At 28.5% G+C, this 26510-nt stretch overlaps 11 protein-coding genes across 11 annotated transcripts, besides 20 other annotated features; 5 read left to right on the forward strand and 6 right to left on the reverse strand.

Annotated features, from left to right (window-relative positions):
• The first annotated feature begins 529 nt into the window (after window positions 1-529).
• Window positions 530-553: a sequence feature (AT_rich).
• Window positions 554-1075: 522 nt separating this feature from the next.
• On the reverse strand, window positions 1076-3109 carry CMU_025540 (major facilitator superfamily transporter; the record flags this gene model as incomplete). The annotated part of the gene is made up of 1 exon (XM_002139860.1): window positions 1076-3109. One exon carries the CDS (start codon window positions 3107-3109, stop codon window positions 1076-1078), a length of 2034 nt encoding a protein of 677 aa, XP_002139896.1.
• Window positions 3110-3257: 148 nt separating this feature from the next.
• Window positions 3258-3279: a sequence feature (AT_rich).
• A 52-nt stretch (window positions 3280-3331) lies between these two features.
• Window positions 3332-3378: a sequence feature (AT_rich).
• A 118-nt stretch (window positions 3379-3496) lies between these two features.
• CMU_025550 (uncharacterized protein) lies at window positions 3497-10768 on the reverse strand (the record flags this gene model as incomplete). Its single annotated transcript, XM_002139861.1, has 1 exon — window positions 3497-10768. The coding sequence occupies one exon, from the start codon at window positions 10766-10768 to the stop codon at window positions 3497-3499; it is 7272 nt and encodes a 2423-aa protein (XP_002139897.1).
• Window positions 4046-4080: a sequence feature (AT_rich).
• Window positions 4392-4462: a microsatellite.
• Window positions 10769-10771: 3 nt separating the features above from the next.
• Window positions 10772-10794: a sequence feature (AT_rich).
• Window positions 10795-11021: 227 nt separating this feature from the next.
• Window positions 11022-11080: a sequence feature (AT_rich).
• Window positions 11081-11119: 39 nt separating this feature from the next.
• Window positions 11120-11163: a sequence feature (AT_rich).
• A 512-nt stretch (window positions 11164-11675) lies between these two features.
• Window positions 11676-11704: a sequence feature (AT_rich).
• A 224-nt stretch (window positions 11705-11928) lies between these two features.
• Window positions 11929-11949: a sequence feature (AT_rich).
• Window positions 11950-12088: 139 nt separating this feature from the next.
• Window positions 12089-12116: a sequence feature (AT_rich).
• Window positions 12117-12338: 222 nt separating this feature from the next.
• On the reverse strand, window positions 12339-13820 carry CMU_025560 (DNA polymerase epsilon subunit B family protein; the record flags this gene model as incomplete). Its single annotated transcript, XM_002139862.1, has 1 exon — window positions 12339-13820. The coding sequence occupies one exon, from the start codon at window positions 13818-13820 to the stop codon at window positions 12339-12341; it is 1482 nt and encodes a 493-aa protein (XP_002139898.1).
• Window positions 13821-13982: 162 nt separating this feature from the next.
• On the reverse strand, window positions 13983-15953 carry CMU_025570 (F-box domain-containing protein; the record flags this gene model as incomplete). Its single annotated transcript, XM_002139863.1, has 1 exon — window positions 13983-15953. One exon carries the CDS (start codon window positions 15951-15953, stop codon window positions 13983-13985), a length of 1971 nt encoding a protein of 656 aa, XP_002139899.1.
• A 275-nt stretch (window positions 15954-16228) lies between these two features.
• Window positions 16229-17186, forward strand: CMU_025580 (uncharacterized protein; the record flags this gene model as incomplete). The annotated part of the gene is made up of 3 exons (XM_002139864.1): window positions 16229-16259; window positions 16325-16443; window positions 16521-17186. 3 exons carry the CDS (start codon window positions 16229-16231, stop codon window positions 17184-17186), a joined length of 816 nt encoding a protein of 271 aa, XP_002139900.1.
• Window positions 17187-17527: 341 nt separating this feature from the next.
• CMU_025590 (PRA1 family protein) lies at window positions 17528-18196 on the forward strand (the record flags this gene model as incomplete). Its single annotated transcript, XM_002139865.1, has 1 exon — window positions 17528-18196. The coding sequence occupies one exon, from the start codon at window positions 17528-17530 to the stop codon at window positions 18194-18196; it is 669 nt and encodes a 222-aa protein (XP_002139901.1).
• A 38-nt stretch (window positions 18197-18234) lies between these two features.
• Window positions 18235-18448: a sequence feature (AT_rich).
• Window positions 18449-18649: 201 nt separating this feature from the next.
• Window positions 18650-18717: a sequence feature (AT_rich).
• A 21-nt stretch (window positions 18718-18738) lies between these two features.
• Window positions 18739-18772: a microsatellite.
• A 189-nt stretch (window positions 18773-18961) lies between these two features.
• Window positions 18962-19012: a sequence feature (AT_rich).
• A 112-nt stretch (window positions 19013-19124) lies between these two features.
• Window positions 19125-19148: a sequence feature (AT_rich).
• A 113-nt stretch (window positions 19149-19261) lies between these two features.
• Window positions 19262-19357: a sequence feature (AT_rich).
• Window positions 19358-19457: 100 nt separating this feature from the next.
• Window positions 19458-20102, reverse strand: CMU_025600 (pre-rRNA-processing protein PNO1, putative; the record flags this gene model as incomplete). Its single annotated transcript, XM_002139866.1, has 1 exon — window positions 19458-20102. One exon carries the CDS (start codon window positions 20100-20102, stop codon window positions 19458-19460), a length of 645 nt encoding a protein of 214 aa, XP_002139902.1.
• Window positions 20101-20145: a sequence feature (AT_rich).
• A 353-nt stretch (window positions 20146-20498) lies between these two features.
• On the forward strand, window positions 20499-21806 carry CMU_025610 (protein kinase domain-containing protein; the record flags this gene model as incomplete). The annotated part of the gene is made up of 1 exon (XM_002139867.1): window positions 20499-21806. The coding sequence occupies one exon, from the start codon at window positions 20499-20501 to the stop codon at window positions 21804-21806; it is 1308 nt and encodes a 435-aa protein (XP_002139903.1).
• A 113-nt stretch (window positions 21807-21919) lies between these two features.
• Window positions 21920-21963: a sequence feature (AT_rich).
• Window positions 21964-22250: 287 nt separating this feature from the next.
• On the reverse strand, window positions 22251-23735 carry CMU_025620 (vacuolar ATP synthase subunit B, putative; the record flags this gene model as incomplete). Its single annotated transcript, XM_002139868.1, has 1 exon — window positions 22251-23735. The coding sequence occupies one exon, from the start codon at window positions 23733-23735 to the stop codon at window positions 22251-22253; it is 1485 nt and encodes a 494-aa protein (XP_002139904.1).
• Window positions 23736-23798: 63 nt separating this feature from the next.
• Window positions 23799-23819: a sequence feature (AT_rich).
• A 348-nt stretch (window positions 23820-24167) lies between these two features.
• On the forward strand, window positions 24168-25972 carry CMU_025630 (uncharacterized protein; the record flags this gene model as incomplete). Its single annotated transcript, XM_002139869.1, has 2 exons — window positions 24168-25499; window positions 25877-25972. 2 exons carry the CDS (start codon window positions 24168-24170, stop codon window positions 25970-25972), a joined length of 1428 nt encoding a protein of 475 aa, XP_002139905.1.
• A 185-nt stretch (window positions 25973-26157) lies between these two features.
• CMU_025640 (uncharacterized protein) lies at window positions 26158-26493 on the forward strand (the record flags this gene model as incomplete). Its single annotated transcript, XM_002139870.1, has 1 exon — window positions 26158-26493. The coding sequence occupies one exon, from the start codon at window positions 26158-26160 to the stop codon at window positions 26491-26493; it is 336 nt and encodes a 111-aa protein (XP_002139906.1).
• Window positions 26494-26510: the final 17 nt, after the last annotated feature.

A 26510-nucleotide genomic window follows, 5' to 3' on the forward strand; every position in this document is an offset into this window, starting at 1 on the left:
TCTGAATTGTTCCTCTTGATTTAAGTGTAATGAAGTATTTTGAATAGCGCGTAAGATACCATTACTTAAGCTTGTTACATCTTTACAAACTGAAGTCTAATAGTGCGATATTATTGCAAAGTAGTGAATAAGAATGGAATAATTGCCCCAAATATTTTATATATACTTACCAACTTATTATATAATACTTCATTAATTATTACTATACTTTCATCATCTTTAATACTTAACACGTGTAGATTAGAACTATCCATTTCTAAACCCTAAGATTTTGCCTATCCAAATATTAATAAATATGAACTATATTTGATATTATTGCAGTATATTTAATTATACTTCCTTTTGAAACTTTGTAGTATTAGAACCCTATAAATTCATAAATAACTTATAAAACATAACACGTTCAAAACCCTAATTCTCATGCTAAGACGCGCTTCATCGTGATCTTAAGTTTCCTAGCTTTGGGAGAATTTTAATATAAAGAGTATAAAAAAAAAGTGAGTTCATAATGGGTGCAACTCTCAATATGATATAATTATAAATATAAATAATTCTAAAAAGAGAAATTAGGTAACACTTATTTACTCTCCATAATTTCTAATCAAATTGTAGCGGTATTACCTAGTAGATAATAATAAAGTGAGACAAATTCTCATATATAAAGATAAGGAATATTCATTATTATAATCTGATTAAGCTGTATAATCTAAAGGCTTTAATAGGTATGAGTCATGACAATAAGTAATAGATCAAGTGCCATATCTTCATCTTTGAATGAAATTTCGCCTAACATTTTAACAATAGTAAATAATACACAAGTATCTGCAAATATTACCAATAATATACAAGATAGAAAACCATTGAAAGATATAACAAACTTAATTCATATATACAGAAAAACTTCTGGTGATATAACAAACTTTGAGACACAAAGTTTTGCTTTCCAAGAAAATATACCATTATAAGTTATACATTATATTAGGATTTAAAATATTCAAAGTCTGTATTGTAATTCACTTACCAAATAGTAATTAAGAATAATGATGAAGATCAAATTTGTAGTAGAAATTTAATATTAGTTGGTTATATTGTTTGATACCTTTGGCTTCTTGTCAAATGTAGCTGGTATAAGAATAAGAAATGCAAGGATACCAAATATAAATAAACAAAAGAAAAGTGCATCCCAACCATATATCTCACTAATATATGCAGTTAATGTTCCTTGTACAACAGCTCCTAAAGATCCAAGTCCGTTTACAAGTCCAGCAGCCATTGTATCCAATGATTTATAAGTAAATCCAGAATTATCAATAGTATCTTGAGCTGCAGTAGATCCAAGAACACTATCTGGACCAGCTATAAAAAATCCCATCAAACCTATCCCAAGTAAGATAAGTATAGTATAATTCCTTTTAGTTATAAAGATAAAGAATAGTAAACTTAAAACCATAAATATTGACATGTAGCAAGCAACCATTATTCTTTTACCTTGGAACATTGCATCTGCTACAATACCTGCTGTAATTGCACCAAATATACCTCCAATATCAAATAACATTGATGAATATCCAGCTATTGAAGGGTCATAATTCATTTCACGTATTAAATAATAAGGTAACCAAAATAACAGTGAATACCTTATTAATTTTATAAAGAAATATGTAATTGCTATATTTACCAAATTAGGAACAAGGAATAAAAAATATATTTTTTGTTTGAATTCATTACTAAATTCTCTATTATTAGTCTTACCCTGTGATATTAAATTCTTTGCTTTAGATGTATTATAATCCATAACACTTGAATTACAAGTTGATCCCGTACTATCTAAATCATCAAGAGAAATTTCCATTAGTTTGTGCATATTTTTCAATTTCATTGGAGAAGATGAGCTCAGATAATTAGAATCTGCAGAATTAATAACTGTCATCTTTTTTTCCATATTATTATTCTTTGACTTTAATAAAGTGTCCATTTTCTTATCTGTACTTATATATACATCTTGATAATCCATATCTATATTATCATCTAATCCTTTTGCTTCACATGAATTATTTCCTTTATCTAATAAAACTATTTCAGGCATTACAATTGAACGTCTAGACAAAGATAAAGAGGATTGTTTAGCACAATTAGATTCATCCGTTTTTATATATCTATCCCTGTTATATTGATAAGGGGGATCCATCAAAGTATTATATATAATTATCCCAAAAATAAAGACAGCACATGCAGGAATATAAAATACAGCTCTCCATCCTAATTTAGTACAAATAGCAGCTGCAAATGCAGTAGAGATCATAGCACCAGCCTGTTGACTTGTTGTCCATAAACCTAAAACTTTTCCTCGCTGGTTATTTGAAAACCATGAAACTAGAAATCTGACTAATAAAGGAAAAACTCCAGCGTGAAATAATCCATTAAAAAACCAACTAGTTAATAAGATAGATGAATTGCTAGTACTTCCAAATATTGTAGAACATACTGCTGAACACATAAATGCTATGCATAATAATTTATGAGCTGGTACAGATTCAAATAAAGTAGGTATGAATAGTTGACCTATTGCATAAGAACCAAGGAATGTTGTATCAATCCATCCTAAAATTGTTGTTGTTAAATTCAAATCTTGTTGAATTTGCATCTTCACAACTGAAAATGGTTTTCTAGTAGAATATAACATCATATATGATAAATAAGCCAAAGTAAAAATGTAAGATTGTTCAGCAGTAATATCTGGAAATAATTTACATTTGAAATGTAAATATTTGTTGATTATATTTCTTACCTTCAACCACTTTGCTTTTTCTCCTATATTACCAGAACAAACCCCCATCATTGGAGTATTTGGTAAATCATCATCTTTTGGTAAATCATGTATGTTCACTTCATCCATGTTACTTATACCTTTCTCTATAGACTGTGATTTATCTTTTTCTCGCCCAAATCCATCAACCAAATCTAAATTTGTATATATCTCTTTCGTTTTTATAGTAATATCTATATTTCTATTGTCATCATTCAATTCAATATCTTCGCTCTCACCATTTCGAATCTTTAGCTCAACTGCCTCCAGATTCAACTTTTTTGTACTGTAACTTTTATCCATATAACTCAGAATAGACTCAAATTCATTAACACGCAAATAACACGTTTGTAAGTACTGATGTAATTGAAGTTAGAAACAAAAATCTAATTTAGAGTCCCCTAACTATGAAAAAGAAAAACCGCAAGACCCTTCAAAACTAATCCCCCTGTTTTTTTTTTTTTAAAAAAATAGAGTCCGGCGCTTTTTCCTCGTAATGAGTATACTATACTACTAGTGAGGGTCTAAAAAATTGATAATTTGAAATTTCTAAAATTTTAAATAATATTATAGAAAACTTAGAAATTCAAAAACATATTGTCTATATTATAGGAAAATTTGTTATTTAAATCTGAGATATTTTTTAATTCCCTTTATTTTACTTTAGTTTTATATAATCAAAGCTTTGCCTTATAAATCTGAAATTGTATCTAAAATACCACTAAGATTTATATTGCTATTATTGTCATTAAACTGAAATGTCCCATTTAACATATAACAAGATTTGAATAGGAATGATGGAACATCACTTAACAGGATCCACTGTGGCTGACTTGTCCCTGCATCTTTAATCAATAAAAGTTTATACTTTTCTCTAAGATGTTTGGCTGTATTTAATTCAGATCCAGAGACATTAAAATGCCATATAGGTAGCCTAGTAGTTTTGACTTCAACTATTGCAATTAATTCAGATTCTAGGCAAATATTTGTAATTGGTGAAATTTGCCTCTTAAAAAGAAGAAAGTCACAAGGTAAATAGCTTTCTTCATATGCATTAAGCCACTGAAGTGCAATAACAGTAGATTCAGATACTTTAAATATACGTTCGCAACATTTTATGTTTTTATTATTTGTTGAATTATGTAAATTACTATTAATATCCATTTCTGAAAAATTAAGATTATTCAAATATAAATTATTTCCATCTAAAGTTTCAGCTGTATCATGACTAGATCTCAGATAAAAATTAATATTATCTAATGAAATATATATATCTGTTTTACTACTACATAAAGAAATTATTGGTAATTTTCTTGATATTACATTTGGTAAGATAAGATCAAATGAAACTTGTTCACCCCAGTAACCTGTTTTAAATGTCATTTCTTCTTCTGATAAAAGGTATTGATTAGTATCTAGGATAAGTGGATTCTGATTCACATATTCCTTTATTAAATGATCAAGTCCAGTAGATGCCAGATTAGGTAAAGAATAGTCGGGATGAAGATTTGATAAAGATGAATTGATTATAGACGATTGAGTAGGATCATCTAGAGTATTCATACCAAATAAATCTATTGAATATTTATAATTCTTATTAATATTATTATCACTATTTACTGTTGTTACATTGTCTATATTATTTGTAGTATTTTTTGTATCGAACTTAGTAGTAGATGTAACAGCCCCTATAGGATTCATTTGTTCAATATGATTTCTGTATTTATTTTGATCAGTAGCATAATGTATATTTAGATCATGATCATTAATACATTTATCTGTTTTTATTATATTTAGATTAGGTTTGCTTGAACTAAATTTACTATTGTGCTGTTTACATTGACAGTGTTTAACAATATACATAAATTTCCAGCCAACATTAAGGATTTGTTGGTATATTAAATAATTTAAATCTCCTTTTTTTGATATATCTAGATTATCTGTAAATCCTTGTATATCTATATATTTATTGAGTATCATACATCTTTGATCATTTGTAAGAATTAGCAGTTCATGTATGTTGATTTGTATAATATTATTAAAATTAACATTTGGGAGTAGACAATCAGTCATAATTTTGCAAATATCATATAATTGATCTGTATTACTAGCATTTGAATTTATAAAAAGTGCAGATACTTTTTTCATTGGTAACTCATAGAATAGAGCTCCTATTGGTATTATTTGCTTGTTAGATGTTTCTAGACTAGTTTCATTATCTTTATTGTGAAATTCAAACATAATACTATCTACAAATATCTCTTTAGTATTCATAAATATCATCAACCATTCTGCTATAACCTGAATATTATCTTGATTTTTTAAGGACTCCAATTTTGAAGATCTTTTGTAACTTTGAAGTGAAGTATATTGTGATTCTAGTTCAAATTCTGATATAGAATACGGGCAAAAGTCAGTTCTATCAAAATGCTCATTTGTATTATTTTCACATAATATATCAACAACTGCTAAATATATATCAAGAGCTCTAGATTGCAGTAATAGTATGAAAGTTCCCCAAAATTCAACAGTGAGCCAATATTTATTTTCATTGTTTATATTATGTGAGTGATTAAATGTACTATTGACGTCTAAATTATTATTATCTAAAACTTTATTAGCAAATTTTATTGTTGGTAAGTGCAATTCATCTTCAACATTGGTAGTATTCTTATTTAATTCTAATTTTCTAAGGCTGGTATCAGCTTTTGGTATTTGTAGATATTCCATATGATCACCATAAATATCTTTAATATCACTAACTGGTTTTCCTATTTTACAATAAATATTATATGCTTGAGAAAGATATTTGACATTTAGAATATCTTTTAAGAATTTCTCAACTTCTATAGTTGGTGTAAGTGCTATCGGTATATTAAAAGATCCTAGATTATTTCCAATTTGTACATCAGCAATAAAACACTTATTTGAATCTACAAATTTAAGAGAATCCCTAGTCAGTATTTTAGTATTTTTACAAAATTCTGTCCACCAATGGTAGGATCTAATATTTTTGTCAGAAATTAGAATACTTAGTTTTTTAACTGCAACTGTAAGAAAGGCTTTGAGCTTTCCCAATAAATTTTTATTATTATTCTTGACCATATTTGGACATTCCTGTTGCCATAAAAGTGCATAATGTTGAGCAAGTGGTTCTTCAGATATAAGTGAAAGAAAGAATGTTCTTACATGTTTTATTTTATCCTTTCTAATTAACCTGCTTACAATAATAAAATGACCATGAAAAAATTCGTATGGATCACTCCAAATCATTTTATCAAAATCTAGATGAACCCATTTATTAATTGAAGATTCCATTAAAGGTAAATATATCAAAGATTCACGAAAAAATGGCCTCTTCATATCATTAGATATATCAAAGTCTGGTTGAATTCCAATCTGATGGTATAGATTACATATTACATCAATTATGGATTCTTCATTATTATCTTTATTTATATCTCTAGAAATTGATTCCTTATTATTCCATAACCTATTTAGTGACTTCCACCAATCTGAAATTATAAGACTCTGTATATCTATACCAAACCCTTTTGAGGCCACTTTAGCAGCATATTCAATTGAATCTTCTGAAATTGATACATAATCTAGAACTATTTCACTCTCTACTTCTCTTTCAGTTTCATTATATTTACTAATTCTTCTTAAAATATTAATTAGTGAGTATGTGCTCAGTTGAGTTGTAACCCCAATATTTTCTAATGTTTGACCTATCAATTGTAACTCACTTCCAAGATCTTCTATAGTCCTATCTGTTAAGCTACGAGTAGAATAAGTTTCACGGTGCTCACTAGGTACTGCAAATTTGTATGCATTCCTTAAATTAACTGGCAAAGCAAGAAATACCGTTTCAGAAACATAGGGAACTAATCCATTAAGCTGTTTTTCTAATTTTGGGCTGTATAAACTCGATGGGGAACATAATATACATCTACTACAACAAGAGACAATATTTTTTGAAGTAGCTGAGTATATATTATGCCTTTTTGTATTAAATGGTGAAGGTATCCAAGGCATATTGGGTAGAATTTCAGTCAAAAACTCAGATGTATATGAGCGTCTTGAGTACTCATTAGCTATTTGAATAAGTGCACCAGCTCTCATTATATTTAATAAGTGGTTACATAATGAACAGCCTTTTTGATCATTTTGATTATTGGATTTCATCCAGCTTAAAGGTGTTGCATCAGTCTTAGGGGGTAATCTATCAAAATTACATCCCATGTACCATTGTTCTAGCAAATTAAAAAATCTATTGATGAATCCACGAAATAAAGAACCTCCAATTTCTTTCGAGTATTTATTAGATGATGGATCATATACCATATAATTGCTGGATAATTCTACAAAGTGAAATCTATCAGATACCTTAGGAAATACCCACTCAACAAGAGGAGGCCATAATGGTGGTATGATTGTCAATCCTTTGTATTCAAACTTAAATGTATTTTTTAAAGTAGAATTCTGTTGAGATTGTGAATTTGTAGTCTTAGAGAAGCTAGGATTGTATTTTACTGGAGGCTTAATTTTCTTAGATCTTTCCCAATTGGAATATAGAGTCATTAACATAGTAATAGATCTACTTACCTCAGTCATTCGTATAGCAACAGTAACTGGGGGGATATATCTTTTATCCGTTTCGTATTCAGAATGAAATATTTCAACTTTATTATTTACTTCATACTTTTTGAAATTACATACACATGTAGGAAATGGAATGGAACATTTAGCCCACTCATCACTCAAAGCTAGTTCTTTCTCATTAGCATACCTTTTTGGAGGGTACATATCATAAAAAATACTCTTTAAAAATGAAGGTGAATATGTTTGTACTACCACTGGAAGTTTCATAAGCATCCTATCTTCCGTTAGCTCAGTCCAAGGAATATCTTCAACAATTAAAGGAGTTATCATTAATAGTATTGAGTGTAATTGAGAATCTAGTGCATTTTCCCACCCAAGTTCTAAATATTTATTTGTTGAAACTGCAACCCATCTAAAAAAGTGTGGAAGATCTATATGTTCAATACCTAGTATATTAATCATAAAATCAAAGACATCTTCTGGTGCGGATTGGCATACTTCTTTATTTACAAACTTAATTATTCCCAATTTATTTATAATTTCACTAAATCTCTCAAATTCATATTGTTCCCAATAAGCTTGAAATTCCATGTTTGGTATACAAATATGTGGCTGGAAAATGGGATACATTGAATATGGAGAATTAATATTAGATTTATTTGCTTGAGAGCTATATTTAGATACAGATAAATGAAGAGATGAAACATTAAGTTTATTATTAGAAACTCTATCTCGATTATCATTTAATTCCTTTGAATTTGTAATTAAACCAGGTATTCTACTTCCATCTTCAAGAGGTATAATCGGTAGTTTTAATATTTTATTTAGTATATATTGATCTTCATTATTACGAGTCAACTGTGAGATATAGATATACAAAATAACTAATAATGCATCTGGTAGGACATTTATAAAATTATGAATTCTTGTATTAACTCTATTCATTAAAGTAGCGAAATTAATCTTTTCAATTCCATAAGAGTCGAAGATTTTGGATATTGTAGGAAATAAAGAAATAACTGGCTTTAAATTTATAAGTGGATTGTTTACACAAGTGCGAAATATCGATATCTGTGGATGTAAAACTGATTTAATTGTATTGTTGAAGTATTTAAGAAATTCCAAGTGTAATTTACAAAGTTTGCAATAAAATAAAGTAGATACTGATGGTAGGGATAGATTCTCTGTAAATTCACTGCTTAGACTACCAGTTCCCATTTCAATATTTTTTGAGTAATTAGAATTGTGATCTTTTAAAATTTTACATATATATGGAGGTGTCAATGGTAGCATCAAATCACTAGGAGAAAAATAAGTTAAGTCTATACTTACTAAAAATGGCATAACGAGTAACGAGTTTATACATAAAGTTTGCAACTTATTATTGAATTCATCAGATTCTTCACACCTCGTTGGAAACCAAGTATACTTTATTATATCTGCTAAATTTAATATAGTAATTTCATAAGAATAAAGTTTGTTTATAGACTCTTTGGAGCTAACAGGATTATTATTATTATTACATTTATCTTTTTCACAAGTACCAATATTGTCTTTTAAAAGTAAAAAATCAAGAAAATTCCTAACAAATTTGTCAAAACTCTGATATATACATAATGAATTTATTATAATATTACTGTTAAATTGCTTATTAACTAGAGATGTTAATATATCCGGTATTTGATTCTCAAATATCAAGCTTATAAGCCAATCATTCCATTGATTATTCATAAGTAATTCCTCTCTATTTGCAGTTAATAGTAGATCTTGAATATCTACATGAAAAGGGAATACAAAGCTTGTCTTTAGTGGTAATGTACAAAAAATCTTTCCTTGTTTATATTTAGATTTAGGTAGACCAGCAGAACCTAATGAACATGACATTTCTCCAGAATATTTGAGTATTTGATTCTTTAAATAGTACCATGAATTAAAACCATAACCTAAAAAAGATATAGATGAAGATTCCAAGTCACTTTCTGATTGCCTATTTACTAAATCTAAATTATCTACTTTTTTATGAGAAGAACTTTCTAAATCATTTTTTAAATATTCTTCAGTGTAAGTACAGCTAAATATTGGAAAAGCAATAGACCAACGTGTAAAGAATCTTTCTTGTCTACCTCGCAATATATAATTTTCAGAAAACCTTTGTGGTATAGAAATCTTAAAACTCAGAATCATAAAGAATGAAGAAGTGACATGTTCACGTAGTTTATATTCCTTATCTTGATTTAGATCATCTTCATCAAATTGCCTCATTTGAATATGAACAAATCTGTAATCTGAAATATGTGGAGGTAAAGATGCAGATATAACTGATACCATGAATGAATGTAATTCACTATCTATCTCCTTTCTATTAAAATCTAATGACTCAGAATCATGTGAAATATTACTTTCTTTAAATTCTTTATTTAAAATATGTGAAGATAAGTGTCTTCTTAATAGTGGAAATTCAGATATCTGACTATAATTCATATAATGAGTGTAATTACGTGGCTCCACATCTATCACAATATTCAAGATTCTCCTAAGAAATAGAAGAATATCTGGGACAAAAATATCATGAATTGCTGATAATATTGATGGAAACTTCGATTTAGTATCATTATTTGTAAATGGTAAGTAGTGTAATGTTCCATTATATTTCTGATACAAATCTCCGTTAAAAACTTCCCTTTTTTTATCATTTTCACAAACTATCTCCTGTTCTTTATATTTAAATTTCCACCCCAAACGCTTTTTATCAATATTAGAATTTTTTGTTTCTTCTCTCTCTAAATTTGTAATGTTATCTTCTTTTTCTTTACTCCATGGTACTCCATACCTTGAAATATTCTTAAATATTACGGATACAACTTCAGGTACTTTATTGTGATCTTCCCACTTTGGTACAATGTATCCAAGTCCTACATCCTTATCTGGCTCATTTGAGAAGCTTATAGAATAGTAACCACTATAAATACTAGGATTATTAGATATTTGAAACACAGAACGATATCCAATTCCTTTCTCACCAGTGTAAAACCGAACTGAAGAATTTTTTTTAGATGAATTACCTATGTCACATATAGATTCAATATTTTCAGGTGTCATCCCTAATTCATTAATATGTACAATCAAGCAATCCCATCTAAGTAAGATATATACTGTAGGTATAGAATCTTTATCATAGCACTCAGAAAAATTAGAGTCATCTGCATTTTGTAGAAGTTCTAATAAGGCTCTACCAAGAGATGAGTATAATTCAGTTGTTAATATACTAATTGATCTTTCAAGTCGCTCCCTTAAAGAAAAATTAGATATAGATAAATTTTGACGAATGTCCTTAATATGAGACTTTGCATTGTTCATCCCTAATTTATTAATTTTAAATATTTCAGTGTTTCATATTAACTTCTAATCAATATGAAATTAGAAATAAGCCTTTAAATTTTTGGAGCCAATTGTATTTAAAAGTTATTATCCTTATTTAATAATTATCCAATAATATTGAATTGAGGGGCACCAAACTTTAGGAATACCAGACTGTATTGGAGACTTCAAATATAATATAATTACTAATATTACTATAGTTGAATGATGACAAGATTACTAAATTATAAGGTTTAAATATTATTGTAAATAGTTAAACTATAATACTAATAATTAAATTTCATAATTTTAGCTTTAGAAAAAATAAACTTAATAACCTTTACACATAAGTATATTTCTTAAAAATCTATTTATTATTATAATCTATTTAAATAGGAATATCAGATATCTAGTAAAATACTTTGCATACTTACACAATGTTCTTCCAATAATTTAGTACAATTTCTAGTATTCAATCATCTAGATTTAGGCTATATATATTGATATTTTTTGTTCTGAAACTCTAGCAGTATATATTTACAAAAAAAAGTCATAATGTAGATATTTCTAAGAATAATTAACGTGCATTTATATTACTAAATAAATATCCAATTTTGTATCTTTACCTATCAATTACAGATTATACTTAACATTTTAATGAACATGTATATGTATATAAAACTCAACTTATTTTAACAATTACCTAATAGTACTAATTCTATAAAGTAATATACCTAATAGCTATATATGGCAGAGTTGTCATCTTAAGTTTATATATTTACTAGCCTTTAATTATAAAAGTTCCATATTAGAATAAGGAGAATAAAATTTTCGTATTTATCTGTATTTATTAAAGATAAACTTGTTTAAAATTAAAAATAAGTTTATTTTCAAACTTAAATCGTGGAAATTTTAAATATATCTTATTTATATAATGTGTAAACAACCAAATTTAGAATAAAAGTTACCTACACAAGTCAAAGTTATATTGAAGATCAATTTTTAAAAATTGTCAAGTTGAATTAGTATATAAATAGGTTATTTTACTTAAGCCACTAAATACATTATGCTGATGAATATATAAATTGTAGACATAACACATTAGTGTATAATTGTATTAAATATCATCAATGATTTATCTATTAATAAGCTAACATTAGTTATTTATAAATATAAATATACCTGATATTGCAGTATCTTACATATTTGAGAAACTAGATACATTAATTTTACATATTTATCTATAAAATTAGAATCTCGACAATTATACTCTTTATTTAGTAGTATTATCTAAGTAATTGAGTTGTAGGACGTATAATCTTAATATATATATACTTAAATAATTTTTCTTAGAGAATTATTCTAATATATTACGCAAAAAAAAATTTTCATATTTATCCATACTAAATAGTAATAACATAAAGTATCTAACATGTATATAGTTTGAGTTTATACAGCTAAAATATTAACTTTGTATTTATAATTTAAATAGATCCAAAAATTTACCTTTGAGTGTACAAAATATAGATTATAATAAATCATTTCATAAAAATTAGTATTTACTGAACTGTTATCCAAAATTTATTGTCTTAGTTTTTAATGAATTAATATCAACCAATACTAAAGTGGCAATTTCGCTGAATTTAGGTATTGTGATGCATAAAGGACCATTAGGAAATCTAAATGATTGAAATTTAGATTGATTCCCCGCAAATATTAAATGGGGGAATTGATCATCTGGATAATCCAATGATAATACATCGTCATCAAATAGAGGATAACAAGGTAATGTGTCAGGAGCTGTTGGAGCAAGACTTCTACTTTCAACACAATATTTGAGAGCATCTATTGGTTCTTTATAGCTTGAATAAGCCATTACATCATCAATACTATGTCCTGATACACCTATAATGCGCACATCATTTATTGAAAATGAGTATGGATTAGTTGTTGGTCTAAATGTATCATAATCCTTTGAGTTAGGAAATAATGAGGGATGCATTTGTGGTTGAGGCATTGATATAGGTACAGGATCCTGTGGACCGGACATTAGATCTACATTTATGACTGAAGCTAATTGAGCTAGATATGTATCAACTTCACATATTTGGTAATTTAGAGAGTCTTTATCAACTACTAATTTTGAACCTGTGTTTGTCTGTATCTCTTTTGCTGTATCAAGCAAAGACATTGTATTACCAGCAATAATTAGACGTACTATTCTTGAAGCTATATCTTTATTAATATCCATAGATTCTGCTTTTATAAATTGCCCAGTAATAAAATCACGTAATAGTTGCAGTGGTAAAGGATCAGTTCGCGGATCACCAATATTCAAACCAGATACGAATCCAATGTATATTGGTAGTAATTCACTTGGATTACTATCGGGAAAATCACAAGGGACTTGTAAAATAGGGACTTCAGGTAGACAATAATCATTTACTATAAATATCCCACTATCGGTCTGAACTCCCTTAACTGCAATCATTGTCCCAGATACATACTTTGATGAATCTAATATATTATTTGGAGACGACAAGCATATACGTGAAGAGGTATCTTCAATATATAACTTGTCAGTACTACTACAGAAGTTAGTAATTTTATTTTCATTAGTTTCTACATCAATATCTTGCAAATATTCATCAAGTACTGTAGGGCGAAGTTTCATCTCTTTATATATCAAACCTATAATAATACACTCTACATCAGATTCAAGCTCTTTTAATGATAAAAGTAGAGGTATCTTATTTTCTTTAATATCCTCTGTACTACTTTTTCGTTCCATAATATCTTTATTCTCCTCTATGTTCTCATTATAATCAATAAAGTATATAGTTGATATATTGTCTGAAGTTCTAATTTCACTAACAGCTACATGTCTCCATTTCCTTAAAGATGCCTTTACTAATAATGGTTTTAATTTAACAAACTTTACAAAACAAGTATGGCAGTATTGGTGTCCAAAGTTGTATTTTATGCATCTAAAACGATCACACCCATCAGTATATGATACATTTGGACGAATATTAAAGTTACAATTTTGCATATTTATAATATATAAATTGTCAAATGGCTGGCTTAATGTGTGAAATTTACCCCATATAATCGGTATATTAAAATATCAATTAACTGCCACGTATATTCACCCGCTATTTAAGTGTCAAAGGTACTACTAAAAGTGAACAGATATTTGAAAGAATTTTCAAAATTATTTACCAGTACCAAATATTAATTGATACCACCTCTGCTTAATAGGCGACCAAAATGCTATCATTTCTGATGTTATATAGAGATTTAGAATATTTCTACACTGTAAATTAGGCCCTTGAGATTTGTTATATATTTGATGTTTCGCTTTGGCTTTTAATTTTTTTCCTTTAGCCTTTATCCTACTTTTCTTACTAATATGAAGATCAATTCCATCATCATATTCATCTTCAAACTCATCAGAATAATCTTCCTCATCATCGGATGCATAGCCAAATACGTCATCCTCAATAAAACATCCAAAAAGCTTCTTTTGGTAAAATAAATCCCACACTACTAAGTAATTCCCAATATCAAGTGTAGCGATTCTACGGTTCCCATCAAAACTCAAAGAATATATCTCATGATTATGACCTTTAAATTGGCATAAATCAATTACATAACATTCAATAGAAGTATTATTTTCATTATATATCCAATATGCACGCCTTAGTAATAAATCCCTTCCAAGAGTAACACAAAATGTTGCTGTATGACTACTCTTATCTTCGTAAAGAACTTTTGCTAATTTTGGAACAAGGCTATAGCTGTTTGTTATTTCATTTAGTGGATTTACTGAGTTTGAGAAACTAGATGTAGATAAGTAACACAATTCACTATGATCAAAACTTGGATTATGAGAAGAGTTAACATTATTAGTTCCAGAATTATTCATATTTATATTATCTCTATTAAATAAATCATGATATAATTTGATATTTACAGTGAAATAAGTAGTAAAACATCTTGGATAAGCTGACCATATAAAAAATATACCAACACTTGGTGCCATGCAACAACCTAAAGTTCGCATATCATTAGATAAAATTGTTTTTATATATTCACACAACATAAAATTTGAGGAATTAGTTATTATTGAAATAAAATTTAGCTTAGAACCATAATTTGATAGACAAGATGCTATCCACACTTTCAATTTACTTTCTCCTTGTATAGACTTTGCAAATAATTGTATTGATGATTTTGATAGATCCCTCTGTTCATTAATATTATATTGAGTTACATTACAAGAAGATAATTTGTGTTTACTATCTAATGGAAGGGATATTAGATATACTCCTCCATAGTTAGTAACTACTCCAAAGAATATTGCATTATTCCATTCTAAACTATCTACTGCTATTATTTCTCCATGATCACCAATACTAAAACTTGTAGATATTTTTATTGTACCATCTTCAATTAGTGAATTATTAAATTGCCATAATTTTAATAAGTAAGATCTTTCAATAAAATTTGGTGAATCAGATCTAAGTAAAAAGTTGTTACTGGCATTATGGGAATTGGAAGATTTATTTTCATGAACTTTACATCTTTCACTATCTATATCTCTTCCAATAACTAAAATATATTGAATTTCACTTTTTTTAGAGCATCTGCACCAACTAATAACATTCACTTTTGAAAATCCAATACTCTTATATTCCAATCTTACTGTAGAATTTGAATTACTAGTATAAAAAGATTCAATAGGATATTCTATATTATACATTAAACCTTTGATTATATGAATTGTTGGGATTGAAAATGAGCAACCTCGAGGTATCAGATTTTGAATATTTTGCCAAACATTATCCTTTGTAAATATACTACCTGATTCTTTTGTAGAAGTACCAAATCTTTGTGTAGAATCCAAAACTGGATAGTTCCAAATATGAATAGGTATCTTATTTTTCCAACGAAATATTTCCAATGCTCTTTCTATAAACATTTCCCTATCACAAAATCCATCTTCTATAATTCCTCTCTTTATACCAAAATATGTCCAGACCGTCTTTAGGCCGGAGCAACTATGCAGTAGATTCTGACAAGTTTCTTGACATCTTAAGAAAGATTTAAATCCAGAGTATGCAAATATATGACCTAAAATGTCTGAAGGAATGTTAGAGAAATTTATCTCTTTATTAATCATCTTGCAAAAAAAAAGCAAGAAATCCAAATCAAATATTGCCTATATATAAAAAAATATCAAGTATTAAATGCCATTTGTAATTATCATATAATTCTACAATTCTTCAACTTTCTCATTTGTACTAAAACCATAAAATAGTAACGTCAAGCTTTGTAGCAAGTCATTAACAAAATTACGCGGGTAAAACAAAAAAATTATTGCATTTTTTGACCGCCTAAAAATGTATATTTTATAGAACTTGAGTAATAAAATTGGGCTATACAGGATATTTAATGATGATCTCGGATAACTACTATGGAATAGAAGGTTTGTTCTTTACTAATATGAAATAGTTCATAAATCTATCTAAATTCCAATTTGTTTTAATCCAGATGATGATGAGGATATAGATTATGATTATATTGAACATACAAATAATAATTGGCAAAATGAACTCATTGGAATATATCCACTCTCATCTGTACTGAGCTCATATGAAAACTTATTGATGGTAAGTTTATCTTTCAATATGAAAGTGACATGCCACTTATTAAATATATATCTTACACTTTTATTATACATGCACAGAATTGGATTAATGAGAGTGTTTCTCCAGAACTTCTAGACTATGATGAGAGCTCAGTGAAAGTTTTAAGTTATATAATTCATTATGGGAGAAGAAATCAGCTATTTTGCGCAAAAGAACGTACTCATAACGCTTCGAATAAGATTGAATATGATCTTAGTGAACTATATTTATATAGATCTTCATACCTAATTAAAATGTATCTTAGACAAAGATTACTCAAAATCTCTCAATATCCTGACTACTGCATTAAAAATAGTAAATTACAAACTGACGAAGATAACAATGGGAATTATAATTTAACAAAAGAAGAAGCTAAATTTGCTTTAAAACTATCACAGCTACAATGGCAACACTATAACTCAGTTTTATCTCCAATACATAGTATATTTACTAATGATCAATCTATTTCAATTCCTAGCCCATTTCTTCATAGAATTATACGTTTTCAATGTAAAAAGACATTAGGAAGAGTCCAGCTATCTTCACAATTGGATGATAGAATAGAAATAGACCTAGCACTTACTAATCAAGATGAACATAGTAATGATATGCCAGATATAGTGGATATAAGTGAAGGACATATATATACATGTAGATATACTCAAGCTAAACCTCTCCTTTCTACTAATTCCATACAACTTTGGCCATGGCCACCTATTACTTAATAGAAGAAAAAGGAAAAAAAGAGATTAACTAGATTTATTTATATTAATACTGCACTATGGTATATATGTTTACATGTACAATAGTAATATTATTATTATATAAGCCCCTTATATAATTTAGAACTTTCCTATTTTAGAATGATAAAAAATTAGGGGAGGGGGGGGGGGGGGAAAAGTACGCGCGCCCCACGAGATTTTGTAGTGTGTTTTTATAAGTATAGAAAGCAGAGAAACCCTAAACTCTTAAATTACTTTATAGTTAAATAAATAGGAGATTTGTTTATTTAGGTTAATTTTGAAGTTGGATATTGTGATTTGAATATATATAATTAGTTCTAATTATGTTTAAAGAAGCAACAACTACTTCTGGGGTAGACCCTTCTGTTGTATATTCTAATACAAATTCAACTAGCCTGAATAATATTAATGTATCAATGCAATCTGACAGTACCCGTTTAAATAGTAAATCTTTGACTACAGCAACTACTAGTAATGAATACAATCCTGCAATGCAACAGTTTGTTACAACCTGGCAAGGATTACGTACAAAGATACAGAATGTTACTAAAAGAAAATTAAGATCTTGGGATACTGATTTCTTTATGCTGTCATCTTTTCAAAAAGTATCTCAACCAAAAGAAATTGCTGATAGGATGGAGAAGAATATCCGTTACTTTTTTCTGAATTATATCATTATAATTATTGGGATGACATTATTGGCATTAATTCTTAATCCTATATCTCTAATAATAATAGTCCTTGCAATATTTGCATTAGCTTTTGTATCATCACGACCTACAAACACAATAACATTGCCAGGTGGAAATTCTATTACTAAAATTATAGCACTATATATTATTGGGGGAATTACAACATTTGGTATTATACTCTTTTCTGGAGCTTTATTATTTAGTACACTCGCTATATCAATTATTATAGTATGTATCCATGCTGCTAGTCATATTGGTAAAAATAATTATGACCAAGTAAATTTAGATAGTGAAGTATAAGAATATTATCACAGTACTATGGAAAAATTCAATACATCTTTTTTTTTTTTTTTTACAAGATTAATATTTAAATATTTGAAATATAAATATTAATTTAATATTATCCATATAGAAATTAATAAATATTAATTTGAACTGATAATTATTGATACTTCAAATAAATCAAAGTGTTGTAATTTATCATAAATATTTTGATTATATTTTAAGGATATATATTCCTTTTTTTTTTTTAATTACAAATAAATTTATATAGACCTGAAGTAGACATAGTAATGAAGATGTAAATACAAATTTTTGAGAGTTTTATTTGATATATTTTATATGAAGTATTTATGCTAAATCCACTTTATAAGAATATGAACTAAATGTTTGTATTTATAAAGATATACTATGTAAGTAATTTTACACTTTAAATATTTAATCAATGATGTTTTCTAAAGATGAAATTTGAGCTTAATTTTATTAGTAATTAATGCAATTTTTATTAAAAAAAAATATAATATTAATTATTTTAAAATAAAGATCTGTATTTATGTAAAAGCATATACATATATATATATATATATATATATATATTAAACTATGCTAAGTACTAAGTATCTAGATTTAACTTTATTAAACAACCCAATATAATAAAATTACTTTCAATTTAATAAATATCTCAATAAAGTATTAAGATATTATTAGATTAAGGATGAAACATAAATAATACTATTAGATCTTAAATAATATCACCGAATCAAATATTAATTAATTATCTCGAAGTATTTTAATATTTGTATAAATCCTTTTTTAGTTAATATATTAATATTAAAACCATTTATCTCAATTAATTTATAACTGGAACTTACAATATTAAGATCAATTTTGATACCTAGATCAAAAATATGTTTTAAAATATTAATTTGAGACTAATAAATAGAGTTGCAAATAAATATTAAAATAATAAAAAGGAAACATATATATAATGTGTTCCTGTTCACCTGTTAATTAAAATACTCATTAAAATCAAATTTTTTGTTTATAATCATCCATTTAAGTAATTCCCTCGGAAATATAACATAGATTAAATATTAATATATTTTTATATATGAAATTATTTATATATCCCAATTTACTTTTTAATAATAATAATAAATGTATCAAATAATCTAAAAATTAGATCTTTCAAGATTTCATGCTCCTTAAAATTTTTCTTCTATTATACTACTATAAATAGCTATATTTACTACTTCGTATATATATCTTGATTCAAATTATTTTATAATCTCTCTCTTACTCTCTTAGCAACTATTTTTAAGTGGTTATACACCTTACCTGGGGGAGTACCAAGAATTAAACTACATAGTGCATCTCTTGCTAGTTTGATATTTTGATATGCCCCCATAATATGTAATTTCTGATCTGCCAATACAATACGTGTTCTGGTTGAATTTTCAATGGCATATTTTGTTTTACCATCTTTACCTGATATACGACCAATACATCTTGATAGATGAGCACCATTAAGCCTTTTTACATCCTTAATATCAAAACTTTCAACATATAAATCATCAATACGTAGTAAAGCTATTGCATCCTGTAAATCAAATCCTAATAGAAATGCTTTGATAAAGTCAGCACCTTTCTGTAAGGCCCCTATATCAGTACAATCTGGACCATATTTCAATTCTACACATTGTCTTTTTATATTCATTCTTACATGTAGTCCCATATATTCTACTAATGGACGAATAATATCAATCCATTTATTTTTTAGTGGAGTCATCCTATTTGCAGGTACTAGAATACGCCGTATTTCATTACTCCTATCTATATTCTCAGTATTTAAAGGGGAGAAAAAAGCCATCTTACTATCTTGTTTAGAATCTGTCATTACATTCAACTTTACACTTTCTCCATCCATTATTTATAAAAATTTATTTTATTAATTATAAATTTGTTTATAACTTGTTAGATGTTTGTTAAAAACAGACAACTTTACATCAGAAGTTCTCTTTAATGACCATATTAGTAACCTAAGGTCCCGGTACGTCAACAATATAGCGGGTATTTATAATTTTTTTCAGCGCTTCATGTAAGAATTATCCTTTTAAGACTAAAAGTAGGTAAAACCTTCATATTAGGTAGTTATTAAATAAGATGAATAAAGATTATTAACCTTATTAGGAGTTCTAAGGCTTTTGTCATAAAAAATAATCAATTTTTATACTATAAATACTTAATCAAATAGGCTTTAAAGCCCCCAAGCTACTAATTCAAAAGCTAGAAGTTACTTTCAATGAAATAAGGATTGTAAAGTATGAATTCTGTTAGTCGTATAACTTACCCTGATTATGATGTAATTAAGATAACTCCTATAGAGAAGAAGTGTGAGTTACATGAAGAGTTTTGCGCAATGCTTGATAAGAATGAAGGTGATATAATTAAATTTTTGCAAACTCTAAACTGTGAAGGTTACTCCTATTATGATCCGACTAAACGTAAGAAGATCGTAAATCAATATATAAACCTTCAGATATATTTGAATAGAAGTACATATTCAAAAGTTGAAGTCTGGTGCTCAATCAGTCAATGTGAAATAGCCAAAAATATATTTGCACGATTTCCCACAAACCTCATGAGTAATGATATATTTAATAGTAAATTAGATGGGTTGTATAGTAAGAGACACTTTTATGCAGTGAAATCATATTGCAAGGCTTATTTAGCACGTCGTAATATTGTCTTTCAGTCTTGTGGAGTAATCAAAACTCAATTACATTGTGCTTTAAATGAGATTAGGATACTTCAAAATATATCAAAATATGATCCAACAAACTCATATATTATAAAACTTCATGAAGTTTTAGATTCATACCCTCAATCAAAAGTACATGGAAAACTTTATTTGGTTTTAGATTTTTGTCCTTTAGGTTCTTCTATGCGTCTAACAATTCCACCAAGAAATCATCCATGGAATAGCTTTGATTGTATTGACACAATAACTCCAAGAAATTCAACTCATATGTTATTATCTTCTTATAATGATGAAGAAACTGAAGATTCAAAACTAGTATATGTTTCACCACTACGCTCAGGACTAAGTGAAAATGTAGTTAAAAAATTTACTATGTGTGCTGCAATTGCTATAGTTAAATTACATGAATTAGATATTGTTCATCGTGATATTAAGCCTGACAACTTTTTGATTACAAGTGATGGTAATGTTGTGCTGGCAGACTTTAATTCTGCAGAAGATATATCGAAAACAAATGGCTTAATTTTACAAACAAGTGGTACATATGCTTTTTTCCCTCCAGAATGTTGTGATATTAATAACAAAAGATTTCAATTTGATGAAATACAAGGTAAACCAACAGATATGTGGGCTTTAGGAGTAACAATATGGTGCTGGTTATATGGCACATTACCATTTCAAGGTTCAAGTATCCTCGAATTATTTGATGAAATCGTAAAATGTCAATATACCTTTCCAGATTATCCTAAACTATCATCCCAGGGTTATTCTACAATTAACCATTTATTAGATCCTGATCCAAAAACAAGATGGACTGCAAAACAATTATTACAATCAGACTGGTTAAATGGGTCTAAATATTGTCAATAGAAAGAATATTGATAATTGAAATATATTGTATTAATTGGCATAGACCTTTATATTATTAATGATATGCGAACTTAGATTTATTACATCACACTTTGAGTAATTTCCATATGAACTTTAATTTATACTTAAAATAACAAATTTAAATTAGAAATAATTAGTTTCTAATCTTCAATACCGTAATATATTATTAATTTTCTGTTTGTAATATCCTAGACTCATTCTATATATTGGATACATGCACCTAGTAGGTGATCCACTTGATAAATATTATGGATATATCTCGTGTTTGAGTAGTCATTCTCAAAAGTAGTAAATTTGTGATATTTTAAGTTAATCTAAAGTTAGTAAGATCTAGTATATCTATGATTATGTCTGTAATGTAACATTTCAGCTATCAAATGTGTTAATACAAGTATTTAATACATTTTCAATATTATTTTTAGCCTAGCTAGTTTGTTGTTGAATATATCTATCTCTTGGATAATATTTTTGTAACAAATCAGATTTTATTTTTTTCAGCATATCCTCTGGGAATATCCTGAGTAATTCCCATGCAAGATCTAAACTCTCAAATATATCACGCTTTTCATATGGTCCTTGAGATAAGAATTTGGACTCAAATTTATTTGTAAATTCTAGATATAGTAGATCATCAGATGATAATGCCTCCTCGCCAACAACTGCCATCATGGCTCTTATATCCTGTCCGATAGCATAATTTGCATATAGCTGATCTGAAACTGATGGATGATCTTCTCTAGTTAAACCAACGCCAATACCAGATTTCATTAGACGAGATAATGAAGGTAAAACATTTATTGGTGGATATATTTGTCTGTTGTATAGTGCCCGATCAACAAATATCTGTCCTTCTGTGATATACCCTGTAAGATCTGGAATAGGATGTGTAATATCATCATTTGGCATAGTTAGTATAGGAAACTGGGTGATAGAACCATTCCTCCCTTCAATACGTCCCGCACGTTCATAGATTGTTGATAAATCAGTGTACATATATCCAGGATATCCACGACGGCCTGGTACTTCCTCTCTAGCAGCGGACACTTCACGAAGAGCATCTGCGTAAGAGCTCATATCTGTCATAACAACAAATACATGTAAATCTTTTTCATATGCCAAGTATTCAGCAGTTGTAAGGGCAAGTTTAGGAGTAAGAATTCTCTCAATTGTAGGATCATTTGCTAAATTGAGAAACAAGCAAACACGCTCCATAGAACCATTTTCTTCAAAGTCACGACGAAAAAATCTAGCAGTTTCCATATTAACACCCATTGCTGCAAATACTACTGCAAAGTTATCATCAGAATGATCCATTACATCTTTCCCAGATACCAATGATGCTTGTCTACAAATTTGAGCACCAATCTCATTATGTGGTAGTCCAGCTGCTGAAAATAAGGGGATTTTCTGGCCACGAACTACTGAATTCATCACATCAATAGCTGAAATTCCAGTTTGAATCATCTCTCTTGGATGAACACGGCAGTATGGATTAATTGGACTTCCATTAATATCAATATAGTCCTCTGCAAATATTGCTGGACCGTGATCAATTGGCTTACCACTACCATTAAAAGCACGTCCAAGCATATCCTCAGTTATTGGCATCCTTAGAACATCACCACTAAATTCTACACGACATGACCTATTGTCTATTCCCGTTGTTCCCTCGAAAACCTGTACAATGGCTCTACTTCCTCTTACCTCTAATACTTGTCCTTCACGAACAGACCCATCTCCAAGTGTTATACGTACAATTTCATTGTATCTTGGGAACTTAACATTATCAAGAATAACTAGTGGGCCTTGAACACCCGTTACAGTGCGATATTCCACTCTTGGTACAACATAATAATCTCTTGTTGCAGCTGCAACATTAACTTCGTAAGCCTTACTTGACGTTACCATTATCCTTTGAAAAAAAAAAAGATCTATCTACTATAAAGAAGAATCCTTCCTTATCTTCCTTAGTATTTAATTTTTAAAATATATGGAGGTCAAAAAAAAATAGAGGAAGGAAAAGATTGATTCCCTCCAAAAATAGCCCAAGAAAAAAGGAACTCAACAGAAATTATTGCACATTGTCAATAGGCCGATCAACTACTGCTGTAAACTAACCCATTAAATTTAGAGGCAACAAATATAAAATCGTAAGATGCTGTATACATCTATGTCTCCAGAGCGGTTATTTATACTTGTGTGTAATTTGGGCGGTTAGTGTGTGTCATATACCTTACTAATCTATAAAGACGAAGTTTTAGCGCCTGATTAATTCTAGGCAACGGTAACTTGATCTTTCCTTACCTTTTGCTATTCCCAAATTATTCATTTTTTTAATTAATGCCACCAAGATTTAGAGGTCAAACAATTCAATTACGTGCTTTACAACGTTTGGCATATGAGAGTGGTGAAAATAATGACAATGTTCTTCCATCCCAAAGCCTTGGGTTAGATAGACCAGATTCTCAATTTAAGGAATACCAAAGTAGAAATTTGAAAGGGAAGTACAGTGACGAAGAGAGAAGGAGAAAAGAAGATGCAGTGGATATGAGTCGGCGTAGAGGAGGAGATGAGGAAGGACGAAAACATAAGACAAATGTAAATATGGATGAATTTATTACAAATACAAACTGGCGCTCCAATACTGGAGAACATTCAGAAAAGACCTCTAATCAAAGTGACTTCAAAAAAGAAGATGAAATATCAAGAATACCATGGAGAAGTTCAGGTATTAAGACTAACGAAGTTTCAACCAACTGGAGAGATGCACAATTATCTGGTACAAACATAAACAATACTACATTTGGAAGTTTTAAGTTTAGAAAAGAAACAAAGTCTGAATTTATAGATGATAGACCTGACTACCTAAGAAATAGGTTTAAAAAGGCTGCTAGTCTTGACGTAGCCAAAAGTAATGATATAACTTCAAATTCCTCGCTTCAACGTAATAAAGACACTATGGAAACTATGTTAAAGAACCCAAATAAAAATGTAATGTTGGAACAAACACAAAGTACATCGAGGATGCAAACTAAACCTCAATCAAAATCTATAAATATTACTTCCAAAGTAAAGGAAATGAGTAAATATGAAAAGTTAGAATCAATACTGGAGAAGTGGAACATAAACAATCCAGAAGTTATTGATTCTTTTGAAAAGAGTATTTGGAGATGTATTTTGGGATATGAACCTAAACAAGCAGCAACACCCAGTCAGTTCTACTCTAAAGGAACTTTTCCAATTCCTTCAAATGAATCTGTTGAAGCTATGATTGCAAAATGGAATGAAATATTAGATCCTAATGACTTCGAGAAACTACTTCTATGTGTCAAGTACTGTCACGTACTAGTTATGGCGTCAACTTGTATAAGAGATTATTCCGATTTAAAACTTTTAATTGAGACTTTAAAACCTTCCATAGATTATCTTGTAGAAAGATGTTCCTCAGTAGAAGATGAAACTATACTTTTATATATTTTAATTGAAACTCAGAGAGCTGCTGAAGCTATTGGTTTTCCTAAATTGGATAATTGTACAAGTCTTTTGGAAGCTCTATGGTTGGCATTATATCAAACAAAATTAGTTGATGAAGTTATATTTAATAAGTGGCTATATGATGCAAATTTATTCACTGAGCAAAGCAAAGTTGGAAGGAAAAATGCACTATTTGAGGTAAGTTCACTTCTTATTTCTTGTCATTGTTAGCCAATATTATATTTGACACAAGACTTATAAAATTCAGCCTATAATACCTTTATTTGTTCTTCCTAGCCATTCGAATATTTGAATTATTTTATATTTGGCTGTTTTATCTAATATATTATTAAGTTTTGCTAAATAAGTGGCTTATAATGACTTTGACAGTTTTAGATAGCCTTAGTAAATTTTGCTATACCGCACTCTTATTTGGAAAGTATTAATAGCATTATTTTCTAAATAATAGAGTCGTATTGTCAATATTTTATACTATTGCTATAAAGGCCTGTCATATATGAAGATAAATCTATATATCTTGTATTATGAAATTCGTACTATCTCATTTATCTTAGCTTACAGCCTTTTATGATTGGTTAAATTATCATGAGGAAGACATAGTTCCTGAAGACGAGGAAGACTATGATGAAGAATATTGGGAAGGATACTAGGGAACTAGTTTATCTATAAATCTTGTTTTCTTGTTCATATAATATTTGAAACACAGTGGTCACGGGGGACAGCGACGTATTGAACTCTAACTGCGTGTGTACATGTTCTATCTTATAAAGATTAAGATAAATTCAAATATTTCATTCATTTCTACTTTCTATATTTGTATTTGTTTCTTTTGAACATGGCAGATCCGAGGGCTATGCTCAATTATAACACTGAACTCATGAAGTGTTTAGAAGATTTGAAGGAAAAGCGAGACGAAATAAAACGTCAAGTTCAGAGAGAAGAAGAAGATAAGGCTAAAATTCAGAGAGAGATGAATGTATTAAATGAGAGATTAAAAAAAGTTCATGAGAGTTTACAACGCAAAACCATTGCTAGAGCTGAATACGATAAAACTATTCAAGAAATTGAGAATGCATATACCAAAATCCTTGAGTCATCACAAACATTACTTCATGTTTTAAAGCGTGAATCTGTGAATCTTTCAAACCCAAAGAAGCATATAGGAATTTAGTATGTATTAAAGATGTT

This window comes from Cryptosporidium muris, genomic scaffold (assembly GCF_000006515.1).
Source record: "Cryptosporidium muris RN66 scf_1106632353999 genomic scaffold, whole genome shotgun sequence".
Lineage (NCBI taxonomy): Eukaryota > Apicomplexa > Conoidasida > Eucoccidiorida > Cryptosporidiidae > Cryptosporidium > Cryptosporidium muris.